This window comes from Biomphalaria glabrata, chromosome 11 (genome assembly GCF_947242115.1).
Source record: "Biomphalaria glabrata chromosome 11, xgBioGlab47.1, whole genome shotgun sequence".
Lineage (NCBI taxonomy): Eukaryota > Metazoa > Mollusca > Gastropoda > Planorbidae > Biomphalaria > Biomphalaria glabrata.
The window spans coordinates 16540701-16555008 of NC_074721.1; the positions used below are offsets into that span (position 1 = coordinate 16540701).

Here is a 14308-nt window from a genome sequence, read left to right on the forward strand (position 1 = left end):
GGTATTGAAAACTAGTTCAAAAATCTTGACGTCTTAAAATTTGCTTTCAAATTCCACAATCAAGAAGTACAAATAAGTCTTGTAATTTCATCCATTTCACTAGAAATAGTTTCACCTTTCAGCTAAGGAAAATGATTAGACCCGATTTCACTGGCTTCCTCAAGAAGTGGAATAACTTTGTTTGAAAAGATTTAAGATGCAGATACATTTCAATTGCAAACAAAACATTGCAATGTCTCCAATGATAAACATGAAGTCTGTCTTCAACTCTTCATTAGAAATATTCGTAACAAAGTCACAGTCAATGTCCTTCAATGAACCTAACTATTTCTTCCTTGAGATTCCATATTCCTCTAGGCCAGCGGATACTACTGTGTTACAGAACATCGGAATTTTTGTTTCCAAATCTTCAAGTACCTCTCGGAACTGCCAGTCATGGCCGGCAGATAATTGGAGGCCCTTGGCAAAGTAAATTTGGTGGCCTCAAAAAAAAATTAAAAAAATAAAAAAGCGACAACAGTAAAATTATTAAATTTATTAAAAACCTATTGTACTTCAACAATAACATTGAGGACAAGTTTCTTCTCTAAATTAATAAGAAGGAAGTCATTGCAAGGCTTTCACCAGCTGGTGACCCTAAGCACTTTGTCTATGCCTAAGGCTGTCCCTGTGCCAATAATAAGATCATTAAGAAATAAATTCCAACAATATATTTGATATTCAATGCTTTATTTTATTCTTAGTCAAAACACGAGCTCTATTAGTTGTTACACTTGCCATCTTGTACAAGCCGACCCAACTCTTTCAACACAGTTTTTGATAGAATTGAATAAATACTGGCTTGTGTTTGTCTTTGACTGAATGTTTCGAAATATTGCCATTAAAAATAATCTTCGTTAATTTAAACCTTTTAGAATGACGTTTAAAGACAATGTTTATTTAGCCTCTTCGTGATAAGTGAATCAGAAGTTTCAATTATTTCTAGATCCATAGATATTTGCAATTATTTATATAAATAAATTTGCATTTTTATATGTGTAATGTGTAGGAACACCTGATTTCTTTAAGCGTCGGCGGACCGCATAAAACACTTTAGCGGGCCGCATGTGGCCCGCGGGCCGTAATTTGCCCACCCATGGTCTAGATCTATTACAAATTTAATTACATGACTGATCCAAACAAAGTGCTACAAGTACGTTTAATATAAGCTTTGTTTTTTTTTTTTAAAGTATTTTTAAAAATGTTTTTCTTGTTTTGTTTTGTGTCTGTTGTTGTTGTTTTCAATTGTATCTATAAAGTTGAAATGTAAAGGGTATATTATGTTTTGAATGGAACTCTAGTCATTTATATGATAATAACATTTTTAAAAAATGCTTTACTAAAGACATTATGCTAAAATTTTGAACCAAGTTAACAACATGAGGGGCATACTAATATTCAAAAGGCTGCATTATGCCTCGTGAACCAGGAACAAGTACTGCAACCACTGGCAGATCCAGAGGGTTGGGGCGATCGGCCCCTCTACTCGTCAAACCTCTCACAAAATTTTAAAAAATATGACTTGAGAGCCTGAAGAAATCCCATGCTAAACGACATCAAAGTGTGTCCACATTCTAGAATAACTCAACTAAAATATCAATCTAAACATTCTAGAATAACTCAACTAAAATATCAATCTAAACATTCTAGAATAACTCAACTAAAATATCAATCTAAACATTCTAGAATAACTTAACTAAAATATCAATCTAAACATTCTAGAATAACTCAACTAAAATATCAATCTAAACATTCTACAATAACTAAACTAAAATATCAATCTAAACATTCTAGAATACAAAGAAATTTTTTTATATAATGTCTGTAGATTAATAGATATTTTATCAGCTTTATCAAGAAGCAATGCTCCTTTAACATACCAACGATTTTTGTAATTTTACATGAAGAATATTTATAGTAGTATGGGTTCATGAATCTACAATCAGTTGGAGGTAATATTAGATAGAAAATTTAAAGATCACAGACATTGCAAAAGAAAAGTATTGACATGTGGATGTGTATTTATTTTTAAAAAAAGAGTGGACTCGGTTAACTAACATTTAAAATAAATATACCAGACGACTGGTTGATTAGGTTGATTAATCTGTTGATCAGAGCATGAACATAGGAGAAATTGACACAGACAATACTTTATTCTTTCACATCCTAAAACCATCAACATTTTGATTGTTCATTTCTTATTGTACGCCTGCCTGAAATTAAAACAAAATAATAACATTATAAATTTTAATCTAATTAATAATGTGCCAGGACTGGTGGAGAAGTATTTGAATTTTGCAAGATAGATCAAAAGATAAGTTACTTGAAGACACAGTAAACTTCAACAATAGTTCTAACCATGTCTCTAAAACTGTAAAATAAGTTTTTCAGAAATGAAGAAAAGAATTATGTTTTAGACAAATTTTATCTTGAACTACAGTATGGCATTATTTAGTTAAATCTTAACAATGTGGATTTAACTGGAATGTCTTCAATATTCAATCCATGTGGTCAAGCAAAACTTGCGTAAATAAATAGGATAGAAGATGCAAAGATGGCACTGATATTTTTATCGAGTAATCCTAAAAGCTAACAAGTTCAATTATTGAACTTACATTTTTCATGGTAGTATTTGTGATGATAGCAGTACATAAAGCTTTCTCTAGAGTCATTTCAGGAGTGCTACACGCTCCAGCTGGTACTCTGTCTAGATCTATATGTGTCTTTGAGTCGATCTCTTGTACTTGAAGTGTGCCATTGTTTCTCATACGGAACAGCTTGCAGTCAAGAGTCTCGGAGTCTTTACTGCTCAGAGATGTTTCATGACTGTGGGCTTTACAAAGAATAAATAGCAAATCATATGGTGCTGATACAAGCTAAGACTTCAGGTATAGAGTTACCATATACGTTAATCTGCAATATTTTAAGTTTTAATATCACTGCCTGGTATGGCAATGTAAACATTAAAAATAAAAATAAACTTGATAGAATCCTAAATGCTGCTGGTAAAATCATTGGAAAAAAAAAACAATCCCTATTTGGGCAGCTGCTTGAGACAAACATTCATAAAAAAAGCTAAAAAGAAAAGATTCTAGAAATAAAAACATTCCACCCTTTGGATCTTGATTTTGTGATTTTAACATCACAAAAGAGATACAAGACACCGATAGCAAAGACAAACAAACACACAATCTCTTTTGTTCCCCTGGCAAAAAAATCATTGGAAACTATCTGATATAAAATTTTTGCATAATGTATATTATGAGTTGGTGTGAATGTATATTTTGGATTTCTATAATTATAATGTGTTGTTGTTGTTTTTTTGTGTAATGCATACATTGTAAGAAAAATTTCCGTATGGATAATAAAGATTATTGTTAATAAAAGAAACTTTACAATAATATTTTTAAAAATAAATTCTCTTGCCCACTTTGCATCAGTAGCGTAGCATCCGTTGAGTGAAGGGGCTCAATAAATCCAGGCCCAAGGACATTATGGGCACGCCCACAAGATCAATTTATGAAAGATTAGAAAATTTGATATGCTTTTCTGCTTATTTTTAAGTCCAAAAATGTGAACACAATCAAAGCTAGTCATCAAGCAAAATACAAAAATACTTTTAAAAAATACCAAATCTAACATTAAGTGTATCAATAAGTTTAGATCAGTCATGTAATTAAATTTGTAATAGATCTAGAGTAACAATAATAAATCTGTGATTAGAAATACTTTTTTACCAATTGTTTTTGTTTAGCGCAATTTCATGCTTTTAGTTTTCACAATATGCTATGATTCTATCACTTGTCTGGACCTGTTGGAAAGGGATGGGGGAAAGAACGGGTAACTGGATGATCACTTTTTTAATGTATTTTTTAAAAAAAGGCAATGATGTGAATTCAAACTAGTGGGCTAAAGCCTTCTGAGGCTTCTCAAGCCAACACGGTAACCACTCTACTAGCGAAGAGGTAAACAAGGAATATTGTAAAGTTATCTATTGTTTCTCTTTAATGTTTGTGTTCACTAAGCCTCAGACGACCATCTATAAAAGGGACTAATTCAGCTTATACCGCCACTTCAGTCAACTACAAATTCTTTCCCTTGTTTGATATAAATAATTAATGACCAATAGTTAATTAACTAATTAGTTAATTTTTTAAATTAATTCTTGTCTTGCCAGATAAAAGAAATAAGTATGCAAACTTTCAGTTTGATGCGAGCTTGGTGTCGAAAAAAATAATGTGGACAAAATTTTGACCAGACAGACAGACAGACAGACAGAGTGAGTTGATATAAGCTCTGTAGTAAATTTCAAAAGCTAAGCGGAAAAAAATGTATCTGACTTTAAAGTAAAAGTAAAAAAAAAAATCAGGCTTCAGAAGTAGCTTACTCAGAGGGGTTTATCCACACTAGTGTCTTCAAAAGAAGATTTCCTGCTTTTTTAATAATAGACAGCAATTATTATCATTCAGGATTAAAATAATTGTCAATGTATTTTAAAATTTCACTAGTGAAACTTTATTCAGCAGCATGGTCATCAGTTGTGACTGATAAAAATTTCATAAGACATTATCTATAAATTAAAGCAGCTTGGTTTCACTTGCTGTTTTTTTTTTTTTCATTTAGTGATATACTAATAAAAAACAAAAAATAGTTTATAAAGATTCATTGTTTTTACTTTGCCATACTGATGGTCTGAAAAATGCAGCTTTAGTACATGATGTGCAATCTGTCTCATTTTTTACTTGGGAGATTGCAATTTCAGATAAAGAGATCAATTTTTAATTTACATATACCGGTCATAAATTGGGCCTTTGTAAACGACAAAGGCTGTAACAGTTTTGTTTCTATTTCTAGAGTGTTCACCATCTGAGATCCAGGACTCCTCCTTTAAGCTTTTTCTCCTTGTTAGCTTATCCTGTGCTTTCCCAAGATGAAACAGAAATTTGATCTCAGCTGATTAACAATTGATGGACACGGAATGATATTTTGTCAATGTTCAACAGTTAGTACATTTAAATGTCTTTAAAATGAACATGTCAGTGGGAGAACTTATAAATATGTTTCTGTTCAAATGAAACGCATAGTAACCATTAATAAGTTGTAAGCCTTATAAGCATTGAGTGTGATGACACATTTTTCTAAAATGTAGTACCTGCTTATGTAGGCCTTTTTCAAAAGCATTGATGCATGCAGGATGACATAGATTTTATCTAGTCATATTCTATCTAATGTTTGTAAAATGTTTTACATGTTTCGGATGTTACTTCAGAGTTGAAGATAATTACTTCCTAGTCCAAACCTCCCGCAGGACGACGGGGGATGGGAGCGGGCAGGGTTTGAACCCGGGACCATCGATAAATCTGAACGACAGTCCAGCGCGCAAACCGCACGACCAGGCAGCCATCCTAATGATGGGGGATCTACCATACTTTTCTTGAACCCGGGTCCACTAGTATCTTGCTACCCCAGTGCTTGCCTAGGCATGGTATAGAAGGTTTCTCTTTCAAATCTTCCTATTTTAGAATGCCTGCATTTCATCCTTTGCAGGAAAAGGATACATACAACTAAAAACATGGCTAATTACCTAAATATGCTGACAACATTGTGTATCTCAGTATAGCCTTCTTTGAGTTTTCTGCAAATTTGGCATCCAAAGTTGTCAAGTAGTCAAATATACAAGCATGACTACTACTGCCACAGAGTCTGACAGCATTTGTATGTTGGTGTCTGTCCAGATTGTTCTCAAACATCGGCACATAGTCTGGGTGCCAGTAGTGCAAATAATTCTGGTCAGACTTGTATAAAAACACAGATGTTGCTGGAGTGACCTCCCCTACAAAGAATTAAACAAATACTTAATGATATTTTTGAACATCTTCAGACAGGGGTGTAGCTAGGAATTCTCCATCGTTTTGGGGCATGGGGGCTTGACCTCTTTGGTGGCCCCTGCATTTAGTGTAATATTTAATTTAATTTTTAATGTAAAAAAACACTCATTTTGGGGCCCCCTCAAGTGGAGGCCCAGGGGATTTTCAAATTCTCCCCACTCCTCCCCCCCCCCCCCTAGCTATGTCACTGCCTTCAGAGTTATTATTGATAGCTTGTAGCTAAAAGCTTTTAGTATTTTTTTGCTGAAAATGTCAAAACCTGTTTATCTAACTACATTGTGGATGCGTGGGTGGATCAGTCATGGGGGCCCCTTGAGTTTGTGTGGTAACACTTACGTTATTTGTAATCTTGTTTCTTTTCAAATTAAAGAACTAAAAACCAAAGTAGACCTAATATTAGATGACCTACATTTCTTAGCGAATTCATAGAAGATATCATAATGGCTCAAGTTCCCAGGTAAAACTGTTCCATCTGGGAGAGTAAACTCGTCCCGTTTGTTACCATTGAAATTTCCAACTAGACCAAAAGTTTTGTTGAGTAGATGTTTGTCAACATAGAGCTCAATCTCAAGATTGTTCAGAGCCACATACACTTTCATCGAGACTCCTGGGTGTAGGCAAAGAGACACACATGAGTCAAAGGTAGTCTTAGGTCATTCTAAAAATATTCTCACAACTATAAAATTGAGGTTAGGTTTTATAGTCAACCTAATAATACTTTGAAAATCTAATGTTTGATAGTAAATGTAAGGATAAATAGAATCTTAAGTTTAGCATTGACTTCAACATATTCAGCAATTAAGTTTTAAGTGTTGTCTGTGGTTACTGTGGTCATGTATTGTAAGGGTACAATACTTATAGTTTCAGATACACTGAACAAAAACAATAAACTAGAACCAAAATAGTTGTGTCTAAGACAGAAAATGATGATCAGTTTTCATAAAAGTGACATCAGAGGATTGTTTCAAGCAAGTTAGAGAGATTCAGATTTAGCAGGACCTACACCATGACATTTTGCTCCTAGTCCAGTAAAGAACCAATCTTCTTTCAGAACATACAGAACTGACTTTGAGTAGTTGAGTATACTTTATGTTTACTAAACAAGCAGGTGCTCAGACTAACTGCCTAACATAGATTGCAACAGCTGCGTGCAATGATGTGACTTCTTTTCAAAGTGAGTTCACAGCAACATTAGTATGAAATGGAAAGAATACTCAAAAGACATTATTTATAACATTAACGACCAGGTTTTCTAATATTCTTCTGAATCTCTCTAAATTTGTTTACACACATTCACCTTATTATATCCATAAAAAATGCCTAATAAAGTACTCTCAGTTTTTGGATCTAGATTATTATTCTCAACCAATAGGCTACCAAAACTATTATCCTCATACCTAAACTACTTAGTCCATTAGTTGGTATTATTATACTTCCTCTTCTGCTATGTTATGTGCTTTTTTCTTCTTTTTTTACTTTGCTATAATTATGCAAAATCACACTAGTATACGCTATCTGAATGCTATCCTGATTTATTTGGAAATTTTAAGAAACATTGTTGAATGACTCAGAAATTATTTGTGTGTAAGCAATTAAAAGGTTTTCACAGTTTTGTTTTATGTTATTATTTTGACACTTTTAAAATACATCACAAAGTCAATTCAAAACTTTACCACAAGCGAATGTAGCTCTAACAGTGACCTGCTGTAATCGAACTTCTTTCACAACGGCCATACTTCCTAACACCAGAGTGAAGTCTGAATCCTCATAAAACTTTTGAGTAAAGTCTACAGCATTCAAAAACATCATCATTTCTGTACACAAAACAAAGAAGTAAACATGTGAACACAGTTGCTCACAGGACAGTTGGGAATGGTAGCAGGTGGGATTTGAACCTGGGACCAGCAAGATAACAGTCCAAATTTTAAGACCAGACAGCCATGTTAAAGAATTAGGGTAACTTATGGTTTGATTCCCCTAAAAGTGGAAAATTTGTTTCAGTAGCATATATAAAGTACATATACATTAAAGTTGTTCAATTGTTAGGCAATGAAATGTGTTGTGCAGTAAACAATTGAGTGGCTGTAACTTTGTTTACCTTTCTTATTTGGGGATAATTCTACTTGAACATGAGCATCATTGTTTTCTTTTGCTGAGAATGCAGTGAAAACAGTAGCCTTATACAATGGGGCTATAGGTTCAGTTCTGGCCTGCAATGGAAACATGAACATTTCTGACTTGTTTAAGGTGTAGTAAGAAAAAGTAATTTGATTTAGTTAATCTACATTTGTGTGCAACTGTCTATCAAAAAACATTTCTAAAGGTTAATTGTTTAAAAGGATTGTAAAACAAATGATTAATTTTTTTTTTTAATTATTAAATATATCCATCATAAAGATTTCACCAAAAAATATTGCCCAAAATGTAACAACCCTTATATCTTAAAAATAAGTATTAAATAATCTGTATAATGTTGCCTTTAATTATATTATGCTGGAATATTTTAGTAGAATGATAAATTTAAAAGATATATTAATGGCAAACAATTAGTCTTTTTAATTAATTTTATTCCTAAAATTGTTTGAACTATAAGATACTCAATTCTGTGGCACATTACAATCATAACTGAAAATTTTTTTTCTGATTCCCAGCTAATCCAAAAGTTTCATGTACCTGTAAAGTGAAGTTTTCCTCACTGACATCCATCATAGTATACTCTCCCCATCCATTCATTGTATACAGCAAACCATCCAATGTTATTATATGAGGGTCACCCAGTGCTGAGGCTAGGCAAATAAAATGAAAATTGTTGGTTTTGCAGGAAAAAAAAGATAATTTTAAAAACAATGGTATGACTTTTTCTTGTCCACTAGCAAGACTCTTTATATTGAATTTAATTATAGTAGATATAACCTTAATGGAAATATCTATTCCTTTTTGGTGAGGAAGGCCTTTTTGGCACAGTCGTTTTGGCGCAGGGGTACATTTCGGGGCGAATGTTTTCGGTAACTATTGTATTCTTTCTTAAAGGAGAATGATATAATCTATGTTTTGAATATGTTTTGTATGTATATGTTTTTGTATATATTTTGTATGTATATGTTTTTGTATTTATTTTGTATGTATATGTTATATGTTTTGTATGTATATGTTTTGTATATGTTTTGAATATTTTTTCTATATATGTTTGTGTTTTAACATATTTTTCATGTAAAGAAAAAGATATATTTTTCTCCATTTTTTTCAGTATATATGTTTGTTTTGTAATTATTGTTAAATGAGGAACACACTAACATGAGTGTGGGTCTTAATATTGTCCAAATAAAAACCAAACAATAACAGAAAAAATTGACGCAATTTTAAGTGAAAGCGTAAATGATTTGTTTAATTTATAATACTTCTAATATAAAAAAACAAGCAAGGAAAACTGATGAATGTCATCATGTGCCACACCTACCATATAATTTATAGGGCTAGGGGATGCATGTCAATATCATGGTACCAGATAGAAATCTTAAAGTATTGATCTGTCCATATAATTTATGGGGCTGGGGGATGCATGTCAATATCATGGTACCAGATAGAAATCTTAAAGTATTGATCTGTCCGGGAGGGGGGCAGATAGATACAATTGCCCCTCCAACTGTTCTGTTTAATACCAACAATATTCAATTTATATTTATTAATGATTTAGTTTCAGATTAGAGTGTGGTGCAACATAATAAAGAAATGGGTTCAAATATCAATAAGTAGCTTATATAGATATTCAACTAATTTTGTTCATAAACTATGATTTCTTCATAAAAATTGGACTGTCGCCCCCCCCCCCCCTTTTCACACTATGGTTTTGGATGGGGTGAGTAGTAGATGTAAAGCCCCTCCCCCACACCGAATCAGCCAATGTATTAGAAAAGGAAAGGGGGGGGGGCAACATTATATAAAGATTGGTACAAAATATAATAATAATAATAAGGCTTGTCTCGGAGTCCGAAGATTAGTGAGGAATGCAGTATTTCCCATGGCTGCGCAGCCTCAGCTGTGACCTACATATCTTGTCACATCCAGGGCAAGTATAACCATTGTCCGCAGGTGGTCGATTTAGATTTTCTTTTCGCTGTCTGCGTTTGTCCTCGGCAGCAGATTTTCTTTTGGTCTAACTTATTCTGTGATTTTTACACACAAAAAATTTGATCCCCCCTCAAAAAGGTTAGTGTCGAAGAGGTGGGATTGATGCCATCACCCCAAATCCTATCAAATCATCCAACACACTATTACATAGACATAAAATAATCAAAAACTTTATTTTAAAAAATTGGTGGATGGGGGTAGAATTCATACTATTCATACAATAATATGGTATAGTTAATTAAACTTAATTTTAAAAGCTACGTGTTTCTTAAATATTAGTCCAAATACCTCAGGCTTATATGGCTCATTCCAAAACAGCTGCGCAAAAATGGATGCGCAAAAATAGCTGTGCCAAAATGTCACGTACCATCCTTTTTTTTGCATGGGATACAGGTAGGATCTATTATAATTTTAGGATCTATTATAAAATTAATAAAATGGGACTAAACAGATAAATATAAGAATTTGGAAACTTAATCCCTTAGCATTCTGATATCAAACTAAAGAAACAGATGGTACCTTTAAATATTACTAATTTCCCCACAGTACAACTCCCTCTTTCTAGTTTTCCCTTCTGTTAAAAAACTAATGCATTTTTTTAAAATCTTTCAATTAACCTAACCTGGAACAAAATCCACAAAGTCTGTACATCCTGTGTCAGGGAATATCTTGTAGAAGAGATCACACTTCTCTGACTTGACCTGCTTGCAGCACATGTGATGTGCAGCAATATTTTCCAGTGCTTCACTGTTGTTAAAGTAGGACCAGCTCCAGGGGTCACTAATGAGTAAGTGACCAGAAAGTGGAGAGTCAGATGGAATGTAGGCTGCCTTCATTCTGCTCTCCTCCCACTCTTGCCAGTCATTGCCTTCAGGTTTGTCCCATTTGTAGCAGCATAGCTAGAACCAAAGTAGATACATAAGTGGAAAGCTTTCTATTTGAATTAAATGTTTCATGTTTAAAGATTATTTAAATAATTAGCAGATAAACTTATTTTACCTAAGGGCAAAGTAGCTAAGCTAGGATTAAAGATCATTTTCAAACTGAGGCATGTCTTCAAACAAATCTTTTTAAAGCATGAATGTAAACTAGCTTCCTGCAGCACTTGACAAACAAACAAACAAACTAATTATTTTGAGAGGAAATTTTGTAAAGTATATTTGCTAGGTTTAAGCTCTACTTAATTTTCAGTCAAAAGGTGAAAAATTACGTAAATATTTATATACATACTTCTAAATAGATAAATAAATTAATTAATTAATAAAAATAAATTATATATATATTTATATTTGAATATATATATATATATATATATATATATATATATATATATATATATATATATATATATATATATATATATATAGAGAGAGAGAGAGAGAGAGAGAGAGAGAGAGAGAGAGAGAGAATAGATGGATGGATGGATAGTCCATAAAGATTAATATATCTATCTATCTATCTATCTAGATATATATATTAATCTTTATGGACATGATTGATAGATAGATAGATAGATAGATAGATAGATAGATAGATAGATAGATAGATAGATAGATAGATAGATTGATAGATAGATAGATAGATAGATAGATAGATAGAAAGATAGATAGATAGATAGATAGATAGATAGATAGATAGATAGATAGATAGATAGATAGATAGAAAGATAGATAGATAGATAGATAGATAGATAGAAAGATAGATAGATAGATAGAAAGATAGATAGATACTAGTGAAAGTTGTTATATATAGGGATGATGCATGTCTCCGAGGAAAGTTTCTCACAACAGCCAAATATAAATCTAATCCCAGACAATGAAAATAAAATAACTTTACAAATAAAACTAAACCATTTGAGTTGTGCAGCTGTAAAAAAGTTGTATGTCAGTCCTTTATTTCCATTAGTCCTAATAAAATTATTAATTCACAAGGATTTCCCATTAACATATAAAGTATTTAAAATTCCATAAAGTAGGCCTAAGCTTAACAAAAATACATCAGGATGTTAGTGCCTCATTGATTTGCTCAATTCTTTAGTCTCCTCACAATATTTACCTTATTCCTCCTGTTGTTGTGTAAAAACCTTGCCTTGGCAACAGTGCTGATGGCATAGCAGTAGATGTTTTGGTTCAAACCTCTCTTTTCAAAGAGTTGCCACTGGTGGCCTAGCTCTGCTATAGTACATGGACACTTGTACAATTGTTGCATCTCATTAGCATATACAGGATCTGACAGAAGTGGCAGCTTACTGCAGATGTATCTGTTGCACTGTGTGGCTGGCCCATGTGAGGTGCCAACTTTAAATGAAAAAACTCCAAGGTAGCCTGAATAAACAAACAATGGGGAACAAGTTAAAGAAGCTTACTTTATGTAAGAGTGATAAAGATCTGAAACTTAAGACTATAAAATGACTATGACTTTAAAAAATCACTATAATACGTCAATCAATTTATAGTCTTAAAATTTCTATAAGTCACTCTAATGCTCTAGTTTTTAGAACAATTTAAGTGACAATTTTTACTGCCATAGTGACTATAATATACAATATAATTTGATTTATTTGAATGTATTCATTTAAAACTTCTTGTACCTGTGTTGCCTTGTACTGAATCAATCATCCCCACCAAGTCATGGTCTGTAGTTGGTAACTGAGTAATAGTGTCACTAATAACTCCAATATTAATAATCCTGTCAGGAATAAAATTCCAGTTCATTTGGCCCTTTTGATATATGAAAATAACATATGAGGTTTCTTCTTCTGAAATGTAATAAAGAAAATTATTTTCAGTAAATGGTCCATTTTAAAACTGGAACACTCACTATGACTTGGATAGTTATGGAATCATTAATGCTAAAAATGTATTTTTTTTTTGCTTTAAATATTCACACTATAATGTTGCCCTGAACATACTCGGCATTTAAGTTTAGAAAATTTAAATGCTATCTAGAATATTCAATTTAAACTGTTTAGTTCAGTAATATACACATTTATTACCTGCTAACACCTCATGACCATCGTGTATTTCTTTGGCCCATCCACTTATTAACAATGACTGAAAGGTGTTGCTACCTCTATCTGAAACCTAGGTAAACAATCAGAACATCACAACATATTTTTAATAAAAAAAATGTTTTTTAAAAAATTCTCAAAATCTTATGTTCTGCTGATATCAAATTAATCTGATGGCAATGTGTTATCTACCAGCAAAAATTTTAGCTATCTTAAATTTTTACCTCATTGTCAGAGTGCAGCGGTTCCCTGGACACCCAAGTCACAACTAGAACAGTGCTGACCTGAAACCCTTTGAGATTGTGATACTCCGAGATGTCCCTGGCAGCTCTTTTCATAATAATTTCTTTCTGGGCAGATCCATGATCAGGTTGAGATAAAATACAGTTTTCATACAGGTGATGTGTTGTGTAACCTTAAGTAAATAAAATAAATAATAATAAATAAAAATAGGTTAATAGTGATTTATCAAGACAAATATTTGTTAATATATATATATATTGTTACGAATCTCACTATCCAGGCTCTCTGCAAACTGCACCATACACCACCAACTTAAAGAACTTGACAACTCAGGGCTCCAAAGTAACGTAACACTTTAATAGTTGAATAAATAACAGCCAATACTGTACAATTGGCAACACGTACACTGTACAAATATCTCTCCGATAACACCGTTCCGCAGTATCAAGTCTTGCACTGGCCTCTCCGTCTCGTTCCGGGCTTGCACTGGGTTCAACAGTTCAGGACTGACTTCACACACTAGACTCGTTGTGTCGGACTCGATCGCAGACCAAAACCAAGACGCCAGTCGTCTCAACTGTACTTGACAGTACTCCGCACTGAACCGTCGTAATGCTCCGTACAGAACCACACCACTGAACTGTGCTGTAGTCGACCGGACTGTAGTGAACCGGGCTCTGAACCCCTGCCGTGAACCGTCTTGACTGCGACACCTCCGCTCTTATATAGGGTCCCTACTGGCCTTCTCGAACCGGATAGAACGTCGCTCGACGCTTCTAGGTGGTCAGATGACTACAACTCTCCTGACGCTCCTCAGCTCTGTTCACGACGTCGATCCTTCCCGGACCGCCGTCTATCCTTCCCGAACCGCCGTGTTGACACTCGTCTCGGCTGACCGTCGAACTCGTCACGGTTGACCGCTCGTCTAGCGCTGGCCTGGTGCGATTTGCATCGGCTGACTACACTCACACCACTACCCCCATCTGTGCCACCACCAGGT

The 14308-nt window shown here is 33.5% G+C and overlaps 1 protein-coding gene across 4 annotated transcripts in view; it reads right to left on the reverse strand.

Moving 5' to 3' along the window:
* Nucleotides 1-520: 520 nt before the first annotated feature.
* The window catches only part of LOC106051838 (uncharacterized), a 40464-nt gene continuing 26676 nt past the window's right edge, over nt 521-14308 (reverse strand). For 2 of the 4 annotated variants that reach the window (XM_056003650.1, XM_056003648.1), the window contains 12 exons: nt 13290-13480; nt 13051-13138; nt 12646-12813; nt 12111-12379; nt 10678-10954; nt 8601-8713; nt 8026-8137; nt 7601-7741; nt 6337-6534; nt 5624-5872; nt 2655-2872; nt 521-2252 (listed from right to left, as the gene is read on the reverse strand). In XM_056003650.1, coding sequence (XP_055859625.1) covers nt 2238-2252; nt 2655-2872; nt 5624-5872; nt 6337-6534; nt 7601-7741; nt 8026-8137; nt 8601-8713; nt 10678-10954; nt 12111-12379; nt 12646-12813; nt 13051-13138; nt 13290-13480 — 2039 coding nt within the window. In that variant the 3' untranslated portion in view covers nt 521-2237. The remainder of the gene's footprint in view (nt 2253-2654; nt 2873-5623; nt 5873-6336; nt 6535-7600; nt 7742-8025; nt 8138-8600; nt 8714-10677; nt 10955-12110; nt 12380-12645; nt 12814-13050; nt 13139-13289; nt 13481-14308) is intronic. The other 2 variants (XR_008773569.1, XM_056003649.1) reach the window with 2 other exon arrangements.